Source organism: Aptenodytes forsteri, unplaced genomic scaffold (genome assembly GCF_000699145.1).
Source record: "Aptenodytes forsteri isolate BGI_AS27 unplaced genomic scaffold, ASM69914v1 Scaffold1, whole genome shotgun sequence".
In the NCBI taxonomy this organism is placed as follows: Eukaryota; Metazoa; Chordata; class Aves; order Sphenisciformes; family Spheniscidae; genus Aptenodytes; species Aptenodytes forsteri.
Window position 1 is genome coordinate 10,901,016 of NW_008795035.1, and position 27,446 is coordinate 10,928,461.

Here is a 27,446-nt window from a genome sequence, read left to right on the forward strand (position 1 = left end):
GCCGTTCCCCAGACCTGAACCGCAGCGGGTTTCGGATCATTCGAGGCGTCGGCCCGGTGGGAAACCACCTCTCGCTTCAAGTTGGAGGTGGATGCGATCGTGCTCCACGCATATGGAAACGCTCAGGTAAAGGATTTATTGTAACACTGCCTTTTGGCAGCTGTAATTTAACCTATTTTGTTTGTACCGCCCGGTGGGAAACCACCTCTCGCTTCAAGTTGGAGGTGGATGCGATCGTGCTCCACGCATATGGAAACGCTCAGGTAAAGGATTTATTGTAACACTGCCTTTTGGCAGCTGGAATTTAACCTATTTTGTTTGTACCTTTCTGCAGTTACCTTGCTGGATTCCAGATCAGTTCAGGGAGAGCTGGGGTGGATAGCAAGTCCCCTGGAAGGAGGGGTAAGTTTTAAACCGCTATCTGATCAAAAGGGTAAAGGGGGTGATTAGTAACTTTCAGAGAGTCCTAATGGCTCGATTATTGTTGATTGTGGGGAGGAGGTCAGATTTCTTCCCTGGCTTACCGAGTGAATTACTCTTTGTTGGAGAAACTCTATACTCCCTTTGGCTAGCTCTGTCGTGGAAGAAGTGGAAACCAAAAGGGCAGAAAAGAGGTTTCGGAATTAGGAGATTGGTTGAGGCGTGGGCTTAGATGCCTATTTAAAACAGAAATACCGACAAGAAATGTGATCTGGCGACTGAACTGGCATTCTTGACTGTAATTATTATATCTGTGGGCCGTCTCGGCTGGGAGATGTTCAGGGCAATTGCTGTTCTATTTCTGGGTGAAGGAGTAGGGATCAATATAAAAGACAGACCTTCTGGCGTGACGGGACAGTTGTCCTATTTTGGGGTGTAAACATCATATGTTTTGGTCTCTGAACAGCTAAACTGAAGCACCCAGTGCTCGATGGTGATTCCTTGGAGTTTCTTTTTATGTACTCTTCAAAGAGGCGGCAATTGGAAGGGAAGATTGCTCGAATTCACTGCCCCGTGGTGGGTGATGTGATGGCATTAAGAGATTCACACATCCCTTGCTGGGGCTTAGAGCCCCTTTGCTTAGTGAGCCGCAAACAAGGTGTATCTACTAATTCAGCTTTATATTAGACAAGGTGTATCTACTAATTCAGCTTTATATTAGCTGATGGGCACCTTGCTGCTCCCTCTGTGCCCCATCCTGCGGGGTGCCCAGGGCCTCTGTGGGAAACTCCTGAGAACGCTGGGCTTTGGAGTTGGTGGGATCTGGTGGAGACTGTACTTCGTGGGATCTTTTGGGAAAGGCTTTTTCTTTCCCGAAGTGAACAATTTAAGAAAAATGCCAGCAATGCACACTAAATGTTAATATAAAAAAAACCCCACCTCAAATCCTTTTAATATTAAATGAGTAAAGCAGCTTAGTATGCTTAAGCAGAAGTAATTAAGTCAAACTGATTGAAAAATAAAAGTGCTGAAAGATCAGGACCTGTGCACAGCAAAGCACTGGATTCTTCAGGAAACCTACAAATTTACTTTTTTGTGTGCGTTCCCACTCGTAATTAGAAGAAGCAGAGCTAAGGAAACAGCAGTGAGTGGAAGGAATCCGAGGTTGCGTTGGCTGGTGATGCATTATGCATAAGCTCGGAATAACTATAACATGGGAGAATGGGGGATTGTTTTGCTTCCCCATTGTTGTTCTGGGTGAACTTGACTACAGTCGTGGCTTGTGCTCTGCCTGAGCACACTGTGCTGTCCCCGAAACTTGGGTTTTTCAAAGAGTGGGGAGGTGATTGGCAGGCCTCTGGCAGCGCCGACGGTGCGCAGTCGCTGCTGATTGCAGGCAATTGCCCTCATCTTTTGAGAGTGTGGAAAGGTACAGCTCTTGTCTCCGTGAGAGTCGGGCATCCTTGTTAATCCTGTACCCTGGAAAGGTCAGTTAATGAGACGGGGTCTTTCATAACGGCTCTCCAAGGGATATCTACGCTGGATGTTAAAATAGGACCTAAAATACAAGTTTTAATAAGTTGCTAGTAGAATTGGTGATCAGAGGACAGCTGTATGTTATCAATGGCTGTTGGATTCCCCCTTTCCCCCCATGTTTTCTCTGAAAGTGCCATGCAAGCTTGAGAAGGAAATGTGTGCTCTTCTTGTGGACGTGACTCATTTCACTAAACCTACATACGTGTGTTCTATTTTTAAGCCAGTAGTGAAAAATTTAAGAGTACATGGTCTGTCTCTGAGATACAGTGCTTGGAAAGCATTTATTTTAACTTCATATGCTGCAGATTTATTTCAAGCAGCAGAAATGAACTCCTCCTTTATCTTCCTGGGAGGATTCTGTCCTCTGGCGCTAGTTTTTCTTTAGCTGTGTGCACATTATTGTCTATTACAAAAGGTATTTTTCTAGGTCTATACCACGTAGATCTATACCACGCAGTTCCTGAGGTGTGAGGGTTGTGTGGATAAGAAGGGCTGGAGATAAATGTAGTCGTTTAGCAGTGACTAGCAGTATCAAATATATAGTAGCCCTGGAGGAATTAATGAATTGCATTATAAATATAATTAATGATTTACTCTTGCGTTTCACAGTTGAAAAGCAGGTTTTGTGCCCAGAATGTCTTACTCTGCATCATTAAACCGTGGGAAGAGTTGAATTATAAAAGTTAATTTCAGCTTGAAAGCAAAAAGTTACAGCTTTGACCACATACTTAGAGTTACAAATCATTTACAGTGCCTGGAAACTTGGGGCTCTAGTTATTTTCAGCTCTGGCAGTAAGATGCACTTAGGTTTGTTTTTGTGTACGTGTGTTTATGAAATAAGAAGCCCAGCTCTATGTATTTGCGTGTCTGTCAGGAGACAGGGGTGTGTTCAGAACCTGAACTGAAACTTGCTGAATTTAGTTGCAGTCTGTCCGCTGACCTCGGCGGTCTCTTTATTGAATCCTCTAGCAGCATCCTCCATTGTATAAACGTACTAAAGGAAATCCCATCAACAAGTATTATTTCCCTCTGCTTCTTCCTTTCTCTTGTACCACACACAATATCGGTAGCGTAGACAGCCTGAAGATAAGCAGAATGGAAAGTGATGGATCATGAAGACAATATTGTAACAGTAAACTAGCTCCGTGGCAGCTGTAAATTAAACAACTCTGTCTTCTTACTAACACCATGTTACACTTTACATTGATAGATGACTTTTTAAGATTTATTTTTTCCTTTTCTGTGAGAAGGAGTGACATGCTGAGTATTGATTTCCCCACCCTCCTTCATTTTAATTTGCAGTTATCTCTAGGCAGCAAATAAAATATTACTCTTTCTACTCCTAGTGACTCATGGTGCTAACTACTGTCATTCTATAAACGGATTCAGCTAAGCTGGAATCTTTTTAAGTAAAAAATCACTTGCATAAGAGCAATCCTTGCAGGAAGAATGCAGGATATTATACAAGAAGCCCCTTAACGTTAAGGCGGCTTCTGTTTAATCAAAGCCACAGCTTCAGTAGTTCTGAAAAGCATTTCTGGGAAGTCTCTTAAAGTTACTACTGTTTTCCAAGGATAATTTTATATGCTTCATTGTATTGCCTGCAAACCCGGACAGTATATCGTTATCTAATACATTATTTTTTTAAGAAGGATTTTTCTGATACTGAAGTGCTATGGGGCTTTTGCTGGAAAGATATATCTCCCTAATGCCCCTACTTCCCCCTCTCTCCCTGCCAGGAAAGCACTGTGATAAACTTTCTCCTGTCTAAGATAATCCTTAAAGCAATTTTTTTTTCAAAACTGTTGATTATGTGTGCTTTCCTTTTATAGGTTCATCGTGCTGAACTACTGAATTAGGGCCAGATCTCTTCTTTCCATACTTTCCTCGAATTGCATGTGGTGGTGGTGGTGTTTCATGATTATGTTGCCTGTTAGTTTGGCACTTCTGAAGATGCTGAACTTGCTTTGAGGGGTGTAAGAGTTCTGAAGCGTGCTGCTACCCTGATCTTTCAGCACTTAGCCTCTCTGCTAACCTCTTTGGGTTTTTGAGAATATGAATTTAACTATTTCCTGACATTTCCTCTAGGACAAGATGTGTAATATTCCTTCTTTTCCCACCTTTCTGCTAATAAGAAACTTTGTTTGGATGGCAAAGTTATGGCAGTGTTGCTGGTGGACTGATGATGTTGTCTCCTTACCTGTCCATCCATGTCCGAGTGTCACCCAAGTCAAGGACCCCGTTCTCTGTAGACAGCTATTTCTGCCCAGTGCCAAAGTAAAGACTGTTTGCTGAGTGTGACAGGCATATTGCTAGCCTGGGAAAGTAGTGGGCAGCTTAGAGAAATAATAAGGGGTGGTTTAAGAGTCTAAAATACGTGGTAGTGATGCCAGAAATGTGGATGTTGCTCTGTCTCTGCCCCGTGCTTTTTGTGCGACTAAGTCACGCGATCTCACTGTTGGATATTCCCACTTTGCATGTGGGGTCCACACGTTCCCTGCTTTGTCTGCTACAGGGGAAACACCGTCGTGTCAGTGATGTACTATGAGTTTGTAAAGTGCTGTGTGTAGCCCTGATGTAGGCAGGGTCCTGTGGGCTGAAGTGTAGTGCAAATAAACATCGTCAGTCGAGAGAGTATTCTTGGATCGGTTCAGAGGGCCTTTAAAACACATGCTTGCTCCTGGAGGTGTTACTTGGTTTGGAGCTTGTTTCTCCTGAACAGATTCTTCTTTTTGATGTCCGAGTGGTTGAGGTCCTGGCTATGGCTTGGTCTGCTGTGTGTTGTTTTGGGTTTTTTGGGGGTTTGTTTTCCTGTAATGGAAAAAATGCAATCTCCACATTAGTTGTGGAAGTGCAGATTATGTTTGCTGTGAAGCTCTGTAGTTCCTTTTAATACTGATGCATTTTTCTTCCCCTTTCCCTCTTCACAGTGGGAGGAAGTAAGCATTATGGATGAGAAGAACACTCCGATCCGCACCTATCAAGTCTGCAATGTGATGGAGCCCAGTCAGAATAATTGGTTACGAACTGATTGGATTCCCCGTGAGGGGGCTCAGAGGGTATATATTGAAATCAAATTCACGCTAAGAGACTGCAACAGCCTGCCAGGTGTCATGGGAACTTGCAAAGAGACTTTCAACCTTTATTACTATGAATCAAACAATGACAAGGAGCGTTTTATTCGAGAGAGCCAGTTTGCCAAGATTGACACCATCGCTGCTGATGAGAGCTTCACCCAGGTGGACATCGGTGACAGGATCATGAAGCTGAATACAGAGATCCGGGATGTGGGACCGCTCAGCAAGAAAGGGTTTTACTTGGCTTTTCAGGACGTCGGTGCCTGCATTGCTTTGGTGTCTGTTCGTGTCTTCTATAAGAAGTGCCCGTTGACAGTTCGAAACCTGGCACAGTTTCCAGACACCATTACCGGGGCTGATACATCCTCTCTGGTGGAGGTTCGCGGCTCCTGCGTCAACAACTCGGAAGAGAAGGATGTGCCAAAAATGTACTGTGGGGCAGATGGTGAATGGCTGGTGCCCATTGGCAACTGTCTGTGCAATGCTGGCTATGAAGAACGTAATGGTGAATGCCAAGGTAGGATGAGCCATATTGTACTCTTCATTAGGGCTTAGTTGAATGCGTAATTGAATCGGAGATGAGAGTAAATGGAGTAAAGCCAGTAATTAGCAGTCCCTGTGGGATGCGGTGGGACAGAGGGGTTTAACGAAGAAGTCCAATAGCTCCAGGTGGCAAGGCTGAGAATTATACAATGCAAAACAAATGATACTGCCGTAATAGGCAGAAGGCAAAACACATTTTCTAGCAGGCGCCTAAATTTGAATTGGCTCACGATAGTCACCAAAATGTGAATGACTGCAAAACAGTGCAGTCGAGCTACCGTCGTTTAAAGAGACACATCTCAAGTTTTATCTGAAGCGAACTTTGTTAAGCACAGGGAATTCTGGCAAAGTCTCCTCTGGATAATGTGGTGGGATAAGAACCAGTTGGGGAGGTGGGGAACAGGAGTTTTAGCCGGATTACTTTTCCTCTTTGGGAAGGGGAAGTCTTTGGTGTTTTACTTGTTGCAAATTTTTAGCACTAAATAACCCTTTGATATTTGACACTGCTGCCTTTGTTAAATATTTTCATTTCTCAGAGGGTCTCTATTGTCAGCTTAATAATAGAGGTGCTAGGATACTCTTAGAAATGCCAGAAGTCTCCACCCCACCCTCCCACACACACCATCCTGTGTGCTGCAGAATTAGGGATTAAAGTTTGTATAAAAGACAGATTATCCTAAAAAGGAAAAAACCTCAAAACCTATGTTCTCTTCGCCTCCCCTTTCTGGAAAAAGAAGTTGTAAAAGGCTAGGGAAGGAGAGAAGGGGGTTTGTAAATATCTTTAGCCTCAGCTTCTAAACACTTGCTCGTATAAGCATAAACTAAGATCAAACTTGAATGGATCCTTGCACAGGTCACTGGGCTTAATTTTGCTGGGTGCTGAATGGAAGGTGCTCAACTCCTTTGTGGATTTGGACCCATGTTTTTGGAAAAGGTTCTTTGCAGCCAGATGACTTGGCTTCACATCTTCTTGGTGTGTTTTTCACTAGGTCATTTTTTTTCATCTTGAGACTGAGAACAAGGTAGCGGAGCAAGTAACTGACTGCTTTTGTGCTAGACTCCTAAGAGGACAGTGTCTTTCCAATGTCCTACTTGATTTCTATTAAATGATAGTTTACAGTCAATATGAAGTTCATTATTATGCATTGAAATGATACTTAGCGCTTCTTTCCTGCCGGAGCTTAAACTTCGGCCTTCATTTCTAGTGGTTTTGCTATATGGAAGAAGCCTAAGTGTGCCGTATCGGCCACAAAATTGCCATGGGCTGTAGAGATGAGCAGCACGATGACAGAGCATCCTGTCTGGGGTAAATGACTCTGGTTTTTTGGAATCCTTTGAGATGGGAACTTGCAAACCTGTGTATCGTTAAACATGCGAACCTGTGGCTGTGGTACTGACGGGGTGCTGCTGGGGAGAGCCGTTGGTGGCTGGGGAGATGCTGTTACTTTCTGATAGCTCGATAACTTCTGGGCAAAGCTTCCCGACACCTTTACAGCCTGGGTTGCGAGAGGAGGAAGTGAATGGGGGGGAAAAGCATCTTGGTGTATTGCACGGAGATTATTTCCCCATCCCTGGAGGTATTTAAAAGACAAATAGATGAGGTACTTAAGGACATGGCTTAGTGGACATGGTGGTGTTGGGTCGACGGTTGGACTCGATGATCTTAGAGGTCTTTTCCAACCTCAATGATTCTATGATTCTGTGATTCTATTCCACCTTCTCCTAAAGGCCTATTGCATCAGTACTGGGTCACTCCGATGGATGCAGATCTACCATTTTTCAGCGTCAGTGGCCCAGATTTGATGAGCTGATTGCCTAACAAATCCTGTGTTGTTCAAGGGAAATCTCGTGAGGTTTTGCTGGTGGGCAGTGGTGACAGCGGGATGCTTTTTTTCTTATTTATTTATTTTGGTGGTGTTGGACTAGAACTTGGGGATGAATGTCAGCTTACCTACCGGCTCTCAGCTGCACCCGGGGAAGCTTGGGCTCAGGAAACCCAATTCCCTGTTTGCCAAGTAAAAGGAAGGTCAAGCGATGCCATATTTACAAAGGAGATAGAAATGTTCTGTCTCTTGGGCTCTCCAGAGTGAAGCTGGCCTGTACTAGTCATTTTGAGAGGATTTGAGCCAGCATGTAATTTGAAAGCGCTAAACCCATTTCATCAGTGGTTATTTGTGGTTTCCTTTTCTCACATTTGCCGTTCTCCAGCCAGAACAGTTCACTGGGAAGCTCCTCTTCATGAATTCATGAACTATGAATTCACTGATTCAGAACTATGCAGCTTGCTCTCTGGTTTCCAGCGAGGCCGTTGAAGCTGTTTGGCCTTTGACACTGCTGGGAGAGGCTTCCCCTTTTCTTACCCGCTCAACTTCATAGTTCAGCAAATGTTCTGCTCCGGCAGGTTTTTGGAGGAGAGGAGGAGGATGAAGTGAGGAGGATTCCTGTGGTTTTGGTACAGAGGATTGGGGGCGGGGGGGAGAAACTTTGAGTTTGGGAAAGGCTGTAAAAGGGTGCCGGGCTGGGACCGGAGCTGGTGAGCAGGTTCCACCTCAATTGTTTTTCAATAGGTTGACTGTGGCAGGACAAATACACGGAAAGGTCAGAGGTTGTCAGTTTCCTCATCCATCTTCCCCTGTGATCCTAGGGTCAGACTTAGGATTGATTAAGATCTTAAATGTTTGACAAAAGCTCGGTGGGCAGAAATAGTTTAGGCCAGTGGATCGGGGCTTTGCACTTGTTGGGAGTTCCATGGGAGACGTCGGAACTCCCTGTCCCCTCCTGGGACCTGCCCCCTGCCACACAGTGCTGGGACGGACCGGCTGGTGCTTGGGTTGCCCTAAAAGCTGCTTCAAGTTTGCTCAACCTTCTGATTTTTTTAATAATACATTTTCCTTGAGCTGCTTTTGCTTAATTTCTGATGTGTGTGAGGGAGGCGTAATGGGAAGCCGCTTCACATCTAAAGTGGTTCCTGTAGTGGGAGTTAATGACTCTCTGACCTTGAACAGGATTTTTAAAAAATTGTGTCGGTGGTATGGAGGTGTTTGAATATGATGACAAAAAACTGGCCTTCCTCTGACTGCTATTTTTTTTTCCAGCTGACTTTATTGATGATGACTGTCTTACTGAACATCCATATATGTGTGTGTATATATACTGCAAAAATGCAGTGCAGAAAGGGAAGGGAGCCAAGTGTTTAATCCATATTTATTTGGGAAGCTTCACGGGTGTGTCACAGGAGTGGTTCCACAAAATTGGTCCTGATCAGTAGAAATATTAGGTGAGCAATGATTCTTTTCTTACAGGTGAATTTGTAGCTGTGAACTTGATGCTAAAAAAAAAAAAAACAACACCCAACCAACTTGCTGTTGATTTTTTTCTTATTATTTTTTGTCCCTCAAACTTCTTGCATTAATGGCTATCCATTTAGGAGAGCATAAATGTGGAATATTGTTGATGGAAAATGAGCCTATCCTAACTAGTGGCGCATCTCAAGGCTAAGGTAATTAGTGCTTTAGGGCAAAGTTGAGACATAAAGTAATTTTAAACTTTGCTTGTATGCATCATTGTTATGTAAATTGTTTTGTTACACATTAATATAATGTGGTTTGGATTTAGTTACGATTTCCTTATGATAAAATGCATATCTTTTTAACTCAAAAGAGAAGGGGGGAAAACAAGCAGGAAGGGAGAAAAGACAGATTAAAGAAGCAATAGACTGTAGCCATCTGTGATGATTTTGATGCTGTGAAATTACAAATCTCAATTTTAGACCTGCCACTTAGTATAAATATGTGAGACAGTTGAGATTTTTACTGTGATATTGTAAAGGTTATGAGAGCCAACAGCTTTGTCTTCATCTACACTTGCTTTTTTGAGTTGTGAATTGGCCAATTGGCAGAAAATCCTGTGTCACTTAAAATATGGCTCAGTCCTGGTTTCATATCACTGCTGTTTTTAGAATTTTCCTTCAAACTTTGATAAGAGCATCCCTAAGAAGTAATAATTTGAATGATAAGATTCTTTTTATCTCGGAGGCTTTGAAGGGTGGCTGTGATCATTGAGAGCAGCAGTTCAGTTTACATCAGAAGGGTACAGTCTAATTATATTTTTTTTTTTTTCCTGTGGTAAGGTTTTTTAGATGGCGGGTTTTGTAGTAGGAAACTGAAGTAATTTGTGTGTGCTTTCCCATTTTAGTCATAGACAACTTTTTTTTTTTTTGTCAGAATAACACTGATGAACAGTCTGGCTGCACAAAAGGGTAATCAGAAGGGTGACTAAGACTGTGTAGATTTGAGATTTCAGAAGGATTTTTTTTTTTTCAGGTTGATTATTTTTGGCAGGGGAAAAAAAAAAAATGCACAGACTCAACATGTTACGTTTTAAAAGGAGCTGAGAAGACGGAAGCTACCAGGAGGGGCATGGGAGCGGTACTGAAACACAGTCTGTCTGAATCAAATTTAGTTGGTTCTCTTCTCTGCTGAAGGAGTGATTTGATTACGTTATGTTCTCGTGTAGCTCAATAGATCTTCCAAGGGTTGCTCCCTCTGTGATTTTTGTACCACCTGGTGCATTTCAAAATCTCCATTTAAATGTCATTGCAGGCTCTGTAATGCATTCCTCCTCCCTGGCCCCCTCAGAAGTCAAGCTACAGTTGTCAAGCGATTGTCCCTTCATGTATTCCTTGAAGAAAGGCTGGGATTGCTTCCTTCTGAACTCCCGACAAAATTTCTGCTGATGCTCGGGGGAGCAATATCTGGTCCTTATTCTGTGTGTTACTAGTAAAAAGCATGGTCCTCGGAATCAAAGCCAGATGAGCTGTTGTGGTGGTGTGAATTTCATGGCAGGTTCTGGGTAGTCTTTTGTGGGGCATGTAGACCATCGTCTGGTTTTTTTGTGTGTGTTTTTTTTTTTTCTTAAAAAAAAAAAAAAAAATTACAAAAAAAAAACAACCAAACCCCTAAGCCAGATGAGCTGTTGTGGTGGTGTGAATTTTTCATGGCATTCTGGGTAGTCTTTTGTGGGGCATGTAGACCATCGTCTGGTTTTTTTGTGTGTGTTTTTTTTAAAAAAAAAAAAAGGCAAAACAAAACTTTCCAGACAACTTACAACTTGTATCGAGAGCAAAATTTTTTTTTTTTTTCTTAAAAAAAAAAAAAAGGCAAAACAAAACTTTCCAGACAACTTATCTTGTGTGTGATGACTTCAGTATTTAGATCTTGGCTGGGTAAATGTTATTATCTGTCTAATAACATGCTCCACTGATCTTGGTCTTTATTGCGCTTGTGAGAAGTGATTAAAGACATGCTCAGCAGTACACTTGAGTCTTTTGAGACTGCATCAAAAAGCCCCCCAAACTTGTGAGATAAATATCTTATCTGGTTTCGTTCTATTATGCCACATCCTTTTGATATGTTTCGGGGAGCAGGTGAGGTCACACAGTTTTGTGAATCAGAGACAATTAACACTCCCATGACTAAATGGCCATTTAATGAATATTCAGAGCCTGCTTCACCTCCCTGGGAAGCAAATATGTTGGTTCCCTTCTCCTTCCTCCTGCTGGAGACTAAGGAAGCTCTCCCTGTGAATGGGGATTGGCAGCTGTCGGCAGCTTTGCCTTTTGCATGCAGCAAATTCCTCATTTACATCTTTTGTATACACCCTCATGCAAAGTAGCACACCCATTTCCCCATTTCACAAAGGAGATAAGAGCTTCCTTTGGAAACGCCTGCCAAAATCTCCTTCTGTTTATGCAGAGCTCAAAGATTTGGATTTTATGCAAATGGATTCTGTTTTGATTTTTTTGATCTCTTTGTTTAAGAGATAGTGTAATATTTGCACAGTGTGCTCCTTGTGTCTCCAGGTCTCCTCTTGACTATGACTGCTTGTCACTCGTTCCCCAATCTCTGCAGCCTGCTTGCTCGCTTCAAGCCGGCGTGTGGGAAAGTGCTATGCTCCGAAACCCTGGCCTCATTTGTAAAACGATGGCTGGAGGTGCAGGGAGCGCCATTTCTCGTGCCTGGTGGGGCTGCAGGCCCTTGGGTGTCATCTCCTCTAGACGTTCACCGGTGACCACGAAGCCCTTCTGTAGCTACATCCTCAACTGGGGGGATGACCAGTTCCAGGAGGTGGGATCCCCCCTGCGCTGTAAGTGTGTGCACACACATGTGCATGAAAAAGCATTACATTTTATGACATTTTCTATGCGTTGAGTCAAGGACCTGCTCAGCCCTGGTGTAGTGCCCTTCGCTTTGCTGGCCTGGCTGCAGAAATGGGCTTGGCCCACGGTTACAGTTTGGTGCAAAGGGGAAAAGGGGCTTGGTAGCACTTGGGTAAACATGCACAAATGAACTGCTGTCTTTATTTATTGAAAGAAAATAATCAGTGAGAAAAGTTCTGCTTTCTTAAGCCTCATGATTACACAAGAACCTGTATTTTATTTTATATTTGGTTTTAGTGGCTTTCTTTTCTTTTTAACTTTTCTTTATTTCAACTTTACTTAAAATTGCCTTTGGCTTGAAATAAAGCTGAGGCTCATTAAATGCTCCCAAAACACAGGCTTGTTCAGAACGGATTTGTTGAAAGGTTTATTGGTATAAGTTAGAACACATGCTGCATGAATGTACTGTATTTCTTTAAAGTGCTGTTTTTCATTTTGTGTCTTTATAAATCAGTGGTATGAAATTGGGACCCTGATGATGTTGGGGCTATATCCTATAAGAAACCAGAAGGAAAAACAGGGTTGTGGGGGGGTTTCGTTTTTGTTGGATGTCCAATTAGTGTTTAACTTGAAGGTAATTTCACAGGGGTAGTAAACTGCACAGTGTGAAACCTGGTGGCGTAATTAAATGGAGGAAAGGCTCTTTAAAACAACAAAGGAACGTGCAAAAACTTTGCTTTTGTCCTAATAGTCACCCAGAAGGGGAGGTCATGCTGTTTAAAGTACAATATGGATGGGCTGTTAAGGTGTGTGTGTGGGAGCTATACTGTACAGTTGGTATTTGCCTGGGCTCATTTAGTCATGGATGCCTAGAGAAAACTCAGTTTGCTGGTCTACTTTTTTTTTTTTTCTTAGATGGGTGGCTTTAAATCTCACTAAAGGTATCTGTAAAATCAAGTTCGTCTGTACAAACCCACGGAAAGAGGTGTGCTCGGAGACAGGCCTTGTATTTACTGGGGGCCTGGTGCAGGGCTGCACCGGCCGCAGAGAGGCTGCGGTTTCAGCAGGCTGGGCGAAGGTGGGGCTCCTGGGCAGGAGGAGGAGGAGGAGGAGGGATGCTCTTGGCTAGCAGCGGCTGGAGGACGGAGGCAGGAAGATTAGGTAACGTTCCCAGAGGCACACGGGATGTCTGTGGCTGCGATGAGACCAGAGGGAAGACTCGGTCTAGTGTCCCAGCTGCAAGATAGCTTCTCCCCCCTCCACACTCGTCAAAAGGCATTGGTCACCTTCCTCTGAGTTACCCATCTTGCACGCTGGAACTCCTTAAAACATCATTTGAACTAAGGCAATCGATAACTATTGCTTCTGCTTGTATACGTGAATACTTTGTACAGCCACAGTACAAAGCTGCAGTGCAGTGTCTTAATTACCCAGATAATCCTGTTTGCTTGTATTTTTAAACTATGGAGCGCTGGGTAATTATTCAATTCTTAATAGAAGGCAAATGGCAATGTAAACAATAATTAGGATGTTAGACTAATGTGCTTCAAAGCAAATTGGATTTTTTTCATACTGTTCAGCATGAAGTCCCATAAAGCTAACAATTTAGTGGCAAGGAAACAAGTTCCATTTTGTTCATATTTTCCGGTGTTATCTCTTCATGCCTTGTTTCTGTGAGTAAGTTTGCTCCGATGATGCTGCCTGCTCCAGAGCCGACGTCAGGTTGACAATTGGCTCCCCGCCGTCTGCCTGCGCTCTCCTGCGGCTTCCGATGGGCTTTTTGTCCCCTGTGGCCAGGGGTTAGAGGTCAGCGGCATCCCGAATTCCCTCCCACCGCGGGGGCAGGTGAGCGTGGAGGGGGGCGGCTGGTGCTGCAGGTGCAGCCGGGGCTCGGCTCGGTGGGTCGCGGCTGCCCTGGGCCAGGGTCCAGAGGAGCAGGCTGAGCTCGGTGGCTGAGGCTTTTCCTTCATCTGGGTTCAGCTCTTCTTGCTTGCCGACCAAGCTTGACTTTAGCCTTGGAAATAGAGACGTACTTGAAGGGAAATTCCAGTTTTCGGCTCTTTAATCTTTGAAAGCAGGGTAATATGCTGTGGGTCAGAGCTACAACTCATTATCTCCCTTAGCTTGGAGAGCACTCCTGGTTTTCACAGCTCATCTCTGGGTTTTACTAGAAGCATGATGCGAGCCACAAACACAGATGCAAAACGCTGAATTGATTTCTCTTCTGTCTGCAAATCTTGTGTATGTAACATATTTCAGTACTTCTACAGACCGTTAATTAAATCCTGCCATTGTATCCGTTCTTCGTATTGTATTTAGCCAGTGATCGAAGACCGTGTGTTGGTAGCAAAGGCGTTAGTCAATAACGCTGCTGCTTTCCGAAATATTTTAATAACACCTCTGTCACAGCGAGGGTTTTGTCTGGCCTTCACCGTGCGTGCTCAGCGGTCTGAAGGGATTGAACAATCGGCTTTATTTTCCCCGTTATCAATGCTAAGAGAGGCCAAAATGTTCTCCAGCGTTGATGCTGAACTACAGAAATCGAATTACAGAAATTTAATTTTAACTACATTTTATTTTACTTCTGAGAAGTGGTAGTGGGGGAAATCAGTGGAACGCTTCAAGAGGTTATGGCTGAATTTTTTTTTTTATACTAATATAGGCTATCTTTATATTAAACTGTGCACTTAAAGGCTGTGGATTTTCTTATTTTAAATCCCAGAGGCTTCTTGCCAGGCCACATTTTAATAGCATTAATTAACAAGTCTGTCTCTCCATACATCAAACATCTCTGTCTGGGGAGCTGAAGAATAACGACCAGCGCTTCTGTGAACTTGGTGCTTGAATTCATTTGTTTTCAGTTTTAAGTGTTTTCTGCAGTTGAAAAAGACATTGCTGCTTTGAAAACAGTTTCCTTTTGAAGTGTCCAGCCTGACAATGACTGAAGCAGCCACTGGGCAAATTAGCATGTTAAAAGGACCGGATCAATACCTTCCCCTCGCCTGCTCTCCGCCAGGGCCGGGGCTGGGGCTGGGCAACCCTTGCTCCGGTCTGGCCAGCTGCACCCGTGCATTTCAGGGGAGCCATCAATAGCGGCGTGGGTTGCATCAAGCTGAGACAGCTTTATCCAGTGCCCAGGCTCTTTCAAGGATGGCCATTTGAAAATGGATTCGGGGAGAATTGACAGCTTCAGGAAGATCAGGCAGCTCGTGTAATTATGGAGAGGATTAGAAGGAAAGTGTAGGGAGAAATAGGAGATCAATCACAGGGCACAAGTTGCCTGAACTCCTCTTCAGATGCTGGAGTATTCAGTTTTGTTGTACTTAGCTGGTGTGTGTAAAAGATTTCTTTTGGGCTTTTTCAAGAGACAAGTAAACACAAATTAAAAAGAGGGTGTGTGGGTAGTCCCTACTGTTTCACAGAAATGCTTGGGGGCAGCGGCTGCTGGATAAGTATAGCAGGAGATGCTTAGATACGACTGTGTTTGCCGACAAACCGAAGAAGATGGTTCTGGTTTCCCCAGTGTGCGGTCTGCAGCCCCAGCCTGTGTGCCTTCAAACCTCCAGCGGCACCCTCCGGGAGCTCCGGGTGGGATGCTCTCCCCTGCTCTTGGCTTTCTGGTTGCCAAACTCCTGCACTCTGATGAAGGCCCCCCTGGGGCCTTGGGCAGTGCTCAATGTCTGTGCCCTGGTGGGAGAGACACCCCCCCCACCCTTCTTTGGGAGTGGGGTGAGCATTGAAGGTTCCTCCTGTGTCCGTCAATGTTAAAACAAGGAACAAACGATTGCAGTAGTCAAAATTGCACCGGAGCCATTCTGAAATAGAGTCTATTTCTTGAGGCTTCCTGTGGTCTCGCGCACCAGAGATGCTAGAAGATAGCTGAATTCTGTTGCTGTTTCTTTTTAGTGGCTTCGGTGTTTGCATCTTGCATACCTGCCAACCTCCCCTCAATCTCTGAAGCACCATAACACAGTTACTAGGTTGACACATTTTGTCCACTCATAATTAGTTCTTGGATTTCCTCATTTATTTTTGTGATGATCAGAAGTGTCCAGGGTAGAGCTAATAAGACAGCTGAAATCAGGACCAGGTCCCTGTACGCACTCCACCTGCTCGTTAATCAAGGCCTCTGCAGTTAATGAGAGTACTTTCCAGGTAATATTTAATCTCAGAGTAGCAATAGTTAACACTTTAATGCAAAAGAACTTTTTTTGCAGTTTGTTGCTGAAATCATTCTCATGGCGCATTAGAAACCGTCCTCCTGTGCTAATCCCAGACACAGTTCTGTCATGCTGACCCAAATTTGGACTACTTCTGAAAATCCATACAAGATTAAAATACTGGATCCGATACTTTAGGCTGGACATGACAATTTGGTGGGTGCTGGGTACACATGCATACGTATAGACATGGCTGATAATGTACGTTGTAATGCTTTGAGGTTCAAAGGCCTGTCTATGTGGGGAGGAAAGTTGAAAGGAATCACCTAAAGAGGTGAAGTCAGTGTATATAACTTAAGGTGCATCACTAATCACCCGTAAGACTATTTCCATCCTTTTTGGCTGAATCTACCCGTGTGCAGATCTTTTATCCATTTAGTTGATTCACCTTAAAGTTCTTGGTGGCTCTTTGAAGACATGCACTTGGTACCCAGTTTTAATGTACTTGGTAACCTTGAATTCAACGCACCCAGTAGCTTGAAAGTGAGCTCAAAGGGTTGTGGGCACTGTGAAAGCAACCATTTATAGCTTTAGGATAGAGCACTTTAATTTGTGAGAGAAAGGAGAACAAAATCTATCTACGGTCACTTGCAGTAGAGCTTGGAGCGGCAGCAGAAGGGAAAAGAGCATTGAGCATGGTCACAGCGGTGCCAAGGAGGGCAGCTGGCTGGCTCCAGAAAGGGGCAGGAGACCTTGTCTGCTGTGAAAGAGCCGTGCTGGCTCCGGTGGAGGCTGAAGGAGATGCACCATGGGTCTGATCCAGCGCTGCAGGGAACTGCCCTTGTCTTAACAGGAATGGCGCAGTCCCAAGAGCGGTACGTGACCTTCTTGAGTATCGCATCTCCTTCCATTAGACTGCACTGGAACAGTGACTGTGCGGAGCTGGTCCTTTTAGTTCAAGATGAACTGTCATCGGGGTATGAAAGTGTGAGAAAGGAGGTCTCCTCTCTCTTTCCTGTTTGGTTGGACATTGGTTTGGCCTTCCATGCAATCAGAGCAATCCACGTAGCTCTAACTTGCACATGAGCTGCCAGCTCACTGTGGGGATACTGGGGAGAAGGAGCTCTGCCCACCGTATTGCTCTGCTTCTTTAAAGGTCGCTATTAACGCCTCTTTCTTGTGGTTGGGCGTTTTAGCTAGCCTTCTGCAGGGATCATGGTAATTTGACCTCTTTGTACGCCTGTATTAAAGTTTGAGTTAAAAATGCACTGTAGCAGAGCGAAGGAGAGACATTTTTCCGTAGGATTGTTGAGCTCTTTGAGAATGCCAAATGGTTAAGTTAACTCTTGGGCAAACACTGCCTTTTATTTGACTTTGTAGTTTGCCCTTTGAAATACAAACATATTTGTGTCAATCAGCAAGTCTCCCTTCCGGAGTTCTGGTTGACCCTGCACAAAGAAATGTGACTGTGCAATTATTAAAGGTGAGGCCTTCATTTTAACAAATGCTGAGTAATTGCTATTCACTTGTCGGCGCCTCTGTCATAAATGACGGTGAACTGCCCTTCAGCCCAGCTAAATAACAAGGAAGATACTTGTTTGGAAGGAATAGCTCTTCAGAAATTTGCAATATGTCAGGAGTATTGTGTCACAGGGACTTGTGGGTAGGGCAAAGAAAAAAGCTGTCTGTCAGCTTAGACTGCGAGAACCTTATTTGGGCTTTAAAATGCAATTAGGTCAAACATTATACCTGTGTCACTTGGACAGAGTTAGCAGGGGTTGTCAAAGTCTAGCGGAGGGCAGAATTTGCCCATCGTAAAACAATCTGAAGCGAATATGGAAGTGTGATACTCTGGCAGCTAACCTAGCACTTTTTATGATGAAAAAGGTGAAGGCTCCTCCTCCCCCCTGCCATAGTGTTGGCAGGTATCGGAAAAAGGCTCTTAATGTTTCCCAGGAGTTCTTCCACAGTCTGGAGGCTTGGACTTGGTGCCACTGCCCTGACTGATTCTGTACAGGGAAGTTGTCAGCCACTGGCTGACAGGCTATGGATGAGTCGTGCCAAAGAAATAGAAAATCAGACCTCACGACTGTTTTTGGAGAATAACCCCTGTCCTCTTCCAGATGCTTTTTTTGTTGTTGTTTTTTAGCAAAAACCTTCTGAAGAACCAGAAGCCTGGTATAAAATTAATCTTATTAAGCGTTACTGATGCTCTATAGAGATACTACCAAGATAGCCCAGTGCTGATTTGACCTGCCTCTTCTTTCTGTATTAGCTTGTAATTCCTATACCTTCATTCAGTCTGTATGTGATTTCTCAAAACAAATTGTTTATTGCCCTGAGCTCAGCATTATGAATCTTGCAAGCAGACCTTTGATAACAAATAAGTACACGTGATAAGGGGAAATAAATTTTCTTCAAGAGAGCGCTTTCAGTTTGTTCCTCAAAGAGGTTTTTCAGAAAGTAGTGGATTCTGTTTTACCTGTTCGCATCAACTAGTGCATTTTGGCCTTATTCCAGAAGGAAATAATTGAAATACTAGGTGGTGTCTTTTTAACTAGTCCAGACCTTGATTGATGGATATGTAGCCGTCATGCAGGCTTAAGAGACTAAGGCATCCTTTCTGCCGATGTTAACACTTACTGTCTAGCTCACTTTAAGAAGTTCAAAGTTTGGACTTGCTTAGAGTTGAAGATATCTTGAAATGTGTCTCACCTTTCTTTAACCAGAGGTGTGTAGAAGTTGGCTGTAAAGATGGAGCTGGTAACAGGGCAGGATATAATGGGCTTAAGTTGCAAAAAGAGAAGGTTAGCCTAGACCCGAGGGAAGAAAAATATTCATAATCACAGAGATCTGTAGTGCCAGTGCAGATTGCCCGGGGATGTGGGGGAATCTCTGCATTGGAGGATTTTCCGAATAAGTTAGTTAGACCTCTGGTAGCATGGTTTAAGTACAGGTTGTCCTCCTGTGGGGCAGGGGAATAGACTAAGTGGGGTCATCTCCAGCCTCAACTCTTGTGGTACATGCTCTTGCACAGTTGCTATGAGATCACCATCATCTTACAGCTGAAAGGCAGCTCTCGAGGTCTGACCTAGAAATAGAGACTTGATCGTGCTGTCTCCTGACCTCCTTCTCCCCAAGAGGTCTCTTGGCTGCTAGAGCTCTTTCCCTGCATTTCAGTTTTCCAGTTAACTAACCAGCTAATTTCAGCTAACCAGAACCCTCTTTAGGTGTCTTGGATACCTCTCTATCAGTTTGTTCCAGTCCCCTGCAGAGCCAGAGTGACGCTGAACAGGCCCTGGCTTTTCCAAAGGCTCGTGGCTCTGCATAGGAGGTTCGAAGCTTTGTTTTACTGGCTTTAGTGTCCCCTCCTTATCTGAGCCCGTGGTAATGATACGGTGTGGCAGGGATGCTGCGGAGCAGCCACGAGGAGCTCTGCCTGTTACTGGCTCGCCTGGAAAGACAAGTAGAAATGCTGCTTCCGTCTGGGTCCTTCCTCCGCCCCCGTTTGCAGCAGTACTGCTTTCATCGCTCCGAAACAACACGCCGTCTCTAACACTTCAAGAAGCCCAGAGTAGATGTGTGTAGCAGATGCGGTGCTGTGCACCTTGCTTTGTGAGTCTGTCCCGTGTTTTGGCTTAATTTCACATTCCCTCCCACGCACCTCAGATATTTGGCAAATTTATCTCGGCTTGTTGAAAGATGGCTTCCCTCACACAGACAGAAGCCTCTTTGCATCCTGGTTGGTTTTAATGTGCAGCACATGTGCTCACTTACGAGTCGAATAAACAGGTACCTACTGAGGAGATATTGGCTGCTCAGGTGCGGTCCTATATCTGTTGGGATGCGGAGAAGGGATATTAAAATTATTTACGAGGTCAGAGCTACAGTGAGCCTTGCACCACCTTTGAGTTATGATATCATTACCTGAGCTGCGGGAACCAAGAAATAAAACCTTTTACCGTGAAGTATGAGGAGTGCTTATGACTTTGAAGTATAGAGAGGAAGAAAAATGTACAGTATGTCCTAGTACATTCTTTTTGTTCTGTTGCGGTGGGTTTGATTTTGCTTACTGGTGACACATACAGAATAGATACGGCATTTGTTAATAATGTTTGTGCTAGAGAAATGCTCCTTTTACTAGTTCATTTCTTTTTTGGGTCGTGCCAGGAAAAATGTTCCTTTCTAAAAGGAATAAATTATTCAAGCTTACTTAAATAAACTTGCTAGTATTTCTCTACCTGGTACCTGCACTGTTGCAGGTCCAGTCACTTGTTTTCTTTTACCACATTGTGCTTCCCATCCTTTGCCTCTGAATAGTTTGGGTTTTTTTTTTTCTGCTCTGGCGTAGAAGGCATTATTATGTTTAGGCCAAATGAAAAGTTGCACTAAAACATGGATGGAATGGAACAGAGATTGCTGAAGCAATACTGATTAAGCTGATTATTCTCAAATAGACGAGAGCAGCTAGCAGTTTACTTCTGTTATGAGAACCATTGGCAGTTTTTCAAAGACTGAAAGCAGTGGATATCTGTATGCTTTATAGGTAGTGATCTATCAAAACATATTTTGGCAGTTCTTACATTGTCCTTTATAGGTACTTGTCTCATAAGTCACTTTTGTGGAATTAAATAACACTATTACACAGTTAAGTATCTGCAGAGTGAGGAAGAATGTAAAAGCCATCAACAAGAGAGAAGAACATGTAGGTGTAAAAACTGGAATGAATGTGGGGTATTGGAACAGAAAGATGTGCCGCAGACAGCGGGAGAGGCAGCAAAGACTGTCCCAGGAGAAGCTGAGATACAACTGCCATGACGAAAAGCAGTAAATCAGTGTTTAGCAAAGTTAACTTTTGGTTTCTTCAGAAAGTGGATTTTGTGGTCTTGCTGGTCTACTGTTATGTCAATAACTTGCATCAAGACTTCCTCGAGTCAGAACATCTGTTGTGGCCAATGGAAAGACTCCCCTTGACTTTAATGTGCTTTGGATCAAGCCCAAAATGCAAATAGTTTTTTCTCTCATCCTTTGAAGTCTTTAACATTTCATGGGCTCCCTTATGTTATTGGTAATTTGCACCAGAAGTATTTTGCATGCAAATGAAATTTCAGCAGTAACAACGATTGCATTTGTGAATATGCACGTAAGCACGCACACACACAAATATCAGTAAAGCAAATTTTACTTTTTGGTATACCAAACTAGAAATTTCTTTGTAATAGTGGGTCGTTCATAGTAACTAGTAGTGCAATCAAATGTATTGACAAATACATGTAAAAGACTGTATAAAACTGCCAAAGTGCGTTTTGATACATCTTTTTTTTGTAGCTTGGGCATGTTAAGACATGTTTTCTACATGAAACTGGCATTTGTCACTAACTCCTTACAGCACTGCAGATGTCATAAATTTGAATACTGTAATTGAACCTGAATCGCTATGGACTTATTTACCAGATCAAAGAGTAACTTCAACCTACAGCACTCATTCTGTTTGCTAGTGTGCACTCGTGAGCGTAGTGAAGTGCCAGGGAAGGATTATTCCTTTGACTTGTGTGAGTGCTAGCAAATCACAGGGTTTTAGTTTTTAGTAAACTGAAAGTGTATTTTTTTTTTTAGCTGAGAGATCCTACTGATTTTAGTATTAACATCTTAAAGTTTCTTAACTCAAAGACTATTGTAGTGCTCTCATGGGAGTCTGAATGTGTTATTCTGCAATACCAGAGCAATAAAATATGGCAATAAAATGACGTTTACAGTGACCCCATTTACCTGATATTAGGACCTCGCTCTATCATGTGAGGGGGGTGAAGGTGCTTGGCCCCCTAGTACCTCTCCAGTTAACCCTGTCTGAAAAACACCAAACACTTTTGGGGGCAGCATATTGACATCTCAAGCTGGCATGCTCTTCCCCATTTAGAAGACAGCCTTTCTTGCTTATCTGTTTAGTTTCATCCTTTTCTGACCCAGCCATTTCTGCCTGAGCTCTCATTTGCAGGGTGATCCTGCCGCATCCCAGCAGGTTCAGCTGAAGTCGCGTCCCCTCGTGGCTCGTGCCGAGGTCCTTCAGCCCTTCCTGCCTCCTCGCTCCCCCGGGGCGGCTGGCCCTATCTGTCCCGCTGCACGGCGGCTGGGTCGGCTTTGCTTCAAGGGCACAGCCATCCGGTGACTGGGAGGAGAAAGGGAAAAATAATTTGTGTTTCTAATTGCCCTAAGACATGATTAGGAACACCTTTCCACAGAAAAACGTCTGCTAAGTAGAGTATTGCAGGAAGGACTCATCAGTGCTGTTGCCTGTTAGGAGGTCACCAGGTATGACTGGAAATGTAAAGAATTAGTCACTCTTTTCATACCCCGGGCTGTTCTTTAAAGCTCTTGCTGGGAACGGCATTGCAACAGGGAGGGAGTAGCCGGGAATCGGGGCTGGGGTCAGCAGTGACAGTGCCGAGCGGTGAGAAGGGACGTGGCAGAGGAGCGGAGGTGCCAGCGCCGAAAGCCCTCACCTGGGCGGCGGCTGCGGCCCTCTCCCGCAGGGCGAGTGCCAGGCAAGCAGGGAGCTTGCGGCCCAAGGGCTTTGATCGCGTGGGAGCTTCTGTCTGAATTTCTGTGTGTCTATTTGTGCGTGTAAGGAAGAAGCACATAAATAATCAAAAACTGAAAGTGTTTTTTTGTAGACTGACACCTGAGTGCTCAACTCTTAAAAACGTAAGTCACCAAAAATATTTGTCTGTTGCCAGTGGAAAGTGTTTAAAGGAAAGAAATGTCTTTCTGGTTCTCTGCATGTATTTTGTGGTGATTTAACAAAGTTTCATTTTGAGAAAGAGGAAAGACAACGTAAGGGTCACTATACGAGGGGAGGTAATGTTGCAAGCCATATTGTGTAGCTGCTGGCTGTACTGGCACGAAATAAGCTGAGCAAATTGAGGCACTTAAACTGTTAAGGATGGCAAAGGTATTTGACTAACACTGGTCCTGGTCTGGAAAATACTGAAGGGAAGGCAAGGAGTGGGGCTACGGACCAGGCTTTGCTAAAAAGTGGATTAGGAAGCGCTGTAAAAACCTGCCGCTTCCTACGAGGCTGTCCTCAGCCTGGAGCGCCCCGAGCCTTGCTGAGTCAACACCTGCAGTCCCAAGAGTAACAACGGAGGCAGAGGGCCTCGGTAGGTTTTATGGTCCTGAGAAGCCGGTGCCAATGAGCACACATCAGAAGAAGCCGGAGGCTGCCTCGTTTAATGCTGGAGCCGTGGGCTCCTTGAGCAACCTCTGATTTCAGAAGGGTACCGCTCTGCTTCCTTCAGTTGCTTGTACTGCAGGATGGCACCTGAGCCACACTCGGCTCTCCCTCCTCAGCCTTCCTCCAGGCGTTGCTCAGGGCACAGCCTCAGGGAGGGCTTCAGGTGAGCGGGAGGGAAGGTGCAGTGGCATTCATGCAAATCCTCGGCTGCTTTGAGCTCCTCTGTTCAAACCCAAGCTGTGGAGGCTTCTGATTCATGGGCTGTTCCATTTGCTTAAACATCCTGCTTGCGTTTTCTGAGGGCAGGTCGTGTCCCAAATTACTGTGTAGCATGGACTCTTTAATATCATGAGTTCGAGGGCTAACTTTGATATGAGCTGCATAAGCAATGAATAATACCTGCTTCATTCCCAGCAGAGGCTTGGTGACGGGTATTGACAGGGAGTATCTAGTTAATTTTTGAACTCTCTTCCTCCTTCCAAAGTTAAAAGCTCATCCCAAACTATCCGTGACACCTGGCACATAAAGTAGGTGGTTAAATCTCAACCCCTCAGATTTTGTGGTTCGGGGGCACTGCTCAAGCCATACTGTGACACCCGAGCGTGCTTGAAATTCACCTCGCGAACGTGCTGTTGTGTTCCCGATTCACTGCCACCCCTCTAGAGAGTCAGCAAGTGACCAGTCAGTGCAGCGAGAGCCGGGGTCTGTCCGAATTAGCATTCCAAAATAAGTGTGAGGTACTGCCCAATTAATATACTCTGCATTACCTAAGACCATGAACAGCCTCTTTTGTGAGGGCCAAAGTTGTCTTTGTAAAGAAACGATACAAAGATGTCTTTAAATATGCATGGAATGCATATTGATTATTTTAAACACTAAAAAAGCCTTGCTTGTTATCTGGGAGACCAAGGACAGTTGTTTTATTGTATTGAGTCTTACAACAGCTTTGAAACTTTTCAGCTGGCTACAAGTCTAGAATGAGAATGATCTTCCAAGTCTGAATCACATACAAGCTGTAAGCAGTGTTATATTGCCAATGGAGAAGGGGGGATGGAGGGTGGAGGGCTGTCCTCCCAGTAACGAGACAGGTTTAAAATGCAGGAATGGGGAGTTTACATGCTGTTCTTTCCCTTCTGCGGTTTGGGGGGGGGGGGGTGGTGATGGGGGTTGTTTGGTTGGTTGTTTTGGGTTTTTTTAACCCATTGGAGAATATTTAGGCCATCATTCTAGGCTTTTTTTTACTGCTGGGAGGGATGTGCTTTGACTCTAAGACGAGAGTGACAGTGCCCACTTAATTGTCTTCAGAGAGTGCGATTTTGATAAAACAACACATACTGCGCAGACCGTGCAGCAAACTGCCGACAGCTGGCCTCTGGCCCATAAAGTGACACCTGACGTAACCACACTGAGACTTAGTGCGGCGCACAGATCTGGTTTCTTGTGAGTCTTCTCCGTGCACAGCCCTTGGGCCCGCTTCTCCTGCCTTACAACTTTTCTATCAGTGAAACTCCGCTAACGATGGGAATTCCAATTTGCTACTTGAATTTATGTTGATGTCAACGCGAGGAGACTCAGACCGTGTGTTATTAGGCTGGTTTTATGAGAGTAGTGATCAGGCTGTTGAGTCATTACATCTACTTTACACTTTGGATTTTAATTGCTTTATGGAGCTTGTTAAGTTTTGTTTAGTTCACCGGTAGCTTATGAATGATAGTTGACTCAATCAAAAACCACCACCAGCTCTTTCGTCACTACTTCTATAGTCCCACAGTTCTTAGAAACACGCAGGTAGGATTTTATCCTAGGTAATTATTACATTGTAGCTTCAAAAATACCATTATGTTTTGTTTTGGCTTGTTTTCTTCTCTCTGTTACTAGGAACCGATACAATGCTCAGAACAATGTGAGCAATAATCAGAACTTCTTAAAGATCAACTAACGTGGGAGATAAAACTACCCAGGTGACGTATTTATAAGTGCAAGCAGTAATAATGCCATATGAGAAGTCATTATCTCCACATTTTTAAATCGTTTTTTGAGAAGTGTATTCCTGTTCAAAATATCCTTAGTATAAAGCTGCTGGGAATACACAGCTAGAACGTGGTATGCAAGTCCCTCTGCGTGGGGTTTTCCGTAGGCAGCTGTTCTTTAACCTTGCCCTACACGAGGAGTTTTAGACTTTCATTTCTGGATTACCGACTGCCCTCTCTCAGTATCACGCATTCACCTTAGCTTTCTGAAAATGCAGTGGCAAATCAGATTGCATTAATGGAAAATGCCGTGGCCTAGAAAACAGCTTTTACTGCTGACAGAATGGGCTGATGAAATCTGGGCTGGTGAGGTATGCTATTTTTGACTGTGAAAAGTAGCATTTTCTGAAGGTTTGCTGAATGCAGTAATGCGATTTCATGTTCTTCTTTGTTAGTCATCTCTAGCTGCTGGTGATGGTAATGGATGTTGTTAATGTTAAACATTTAATCAGCTAAAGTGTATGTCTGTCTGCTTTTCTTTCTCAAAATCTGCAAGGATTGTTATCAGTTCCATATATTTTCTAAAAAGTCAAAAGCAGCTCAGAGAAGGTGAACAGAGATCTGCTAAATCCATTTTAGAAGCCCGTGAGTGCAAATGAATGATTATGTGAAAAGAATTCAGTCTTCTCACCGGCTAAAGAGGTGCTTGCTGTAACCATTGCCTTGTACTGTCTTTCTCCAACCTTGATGTGACCATTTAATGAGGTCTGATTCAGACTAATTCCCACAATCTGTAGATTTTATTCCCTGCTGAGGCTGGAATATTTGGATGTCTGTTCAGACATATATTTTTCTTTTTAATTAGCACATCTGATTTTTTTTTTTTTTTTCTTTTTTCCTGAAGGCCACAACCTCTGTCCCAATCTGGGCAGGTGAAATTTCACAAGCACTTTATCATGGCTCATACCTCAAGCATCCGGACACACCTTTCTAATTGTCATTTATATCCGCCTGTCATTGCCTCTGGCATTTGCTGAGTTCACATTTCCGTGTGATTTACTGCAAAACATTTTGTTTAACAAGTTGCTAACACACACTGACAGGGAAGTCCCCCTCAAGAAGCTGAAATAATGATTGCCTTCATCGTTGCTTTCTTGATGTAGATGCTAAAAAATCAATCTGTTGGTATCAGTGCTTTAGACTTTGCACATAGGAAGAATTCTTGAAACTGGAAAACTCTGACCTTGAATCAGTGAGTGCTTTGAATTGCAAACGCTTTTTGTCACGGGCTCTGTGTGTGTAACAAGGCGGACGAGCTCTGAGGCAGCGCGTTTAATCCCCAGTTGCAGAATTTCGAGTGCAGTTGGTTTATGAGTCAGCAGCAGCTCTGCAAGTGTTCAGGTAACTATTAAAGTATTTGGATGCTGAGGCTGCTCCTTAACAGCAGTTCTGGGAAACTTTTTCATATACCAGGGCAGCTGCTCTGTCTTCTGGACTCGGCTTCTTCGGTCCCTGTCTGAGGGTCCTGTGCGCGGCGGGGAAGGAGCCCTGCTGGGTGCCCCTTGCCCGTGGCCTCTCGCCGGGGCACGCTGCAGCGGCAGCCCGGTGCGGGGCGCAGCCCGGGCAGGGAGCCTCCTGTTTCACCTCCACGGACCCGGGAGGCCTTCAGCCAGGGGTCTCGGTGAGCTAGTTTTTGAGGCCATGGGCAAAGCCAGTGTAACTGTTCCCATGTGGGAGCGACTTTTCCTTCATTCCTTGTTGCTTTAAGACAATCTGGGTAGGGGACACCTAATTTAGGCTTAGAATTTGCTCTCCTTTAATTAAATATTCAAACCCCATATTCCTCTGAAGTCCTAAAATTACTGTGCAGGTGAACAGTTCTGTTTGTGTATTTCAGAATAAAGTCACTAAGCATTTGCAAGGTCAAAACCCACTTAATGTTGACAAAGGTGATTCATACGGGTCTTTCGAAAGATTGCTTATGTCCCATGATGAGTTGGGCACGACCTAAAAAAAAAAAAAGCTTTAAGTGGCACATTCACAAAATGTAAGCAAATGCATAAGAATAAAATACAGTGAAATAACCATCTCCCCTCTTCCCCTAGTTGGTTGCTGATCTCCTGTGTTCGGGGCTCTGCCTGGCACAGTGCAAATTTACTGACCCATTAGTGGCTGCTGTTCGGCTGCACCTTCACAAAGGAAAAATACAGCTAGAAAATAAACTTGACGCATCAGGGGCACCATAACAAATTCATTTCAGCCAGCACTTCTCCTCCTGCTCTGCTTAACTGCCTCAAGTTTTGATGATGTACAAATTTAGTGTTTTGGTTCTGTTAGAAAATCCTGGGTTGG

At 44.1% G+C, this 27,446-nt stretch overlaps 1 protein-coding gene across 1 annotated transcript in view; it reads left to right on the top strand.

Moving 5' to 3' along the window:
• Positions 1-351: 351 nt before the first annotated feature.
• The window catches only part of EPHA4 (EPH receptor A4), a gene marked incomplete at its 3' end in the record, with an annotated part of 58,350 nt that continues 31,255 nt past the window's right edge, over positions 352-27,446 (top strand). The window contains exons 1-2 of the mRNA XM_019471326.1: positions 352-402; positions 4,887-5,550. Of these exons, the coding sequence (XP_019326871.1) occupies positions 4,905-5,550 (646 nt within the window). The remainder of the gene's footprint in view (positions 403-4,886; positions 5,551-27,446) is intronic.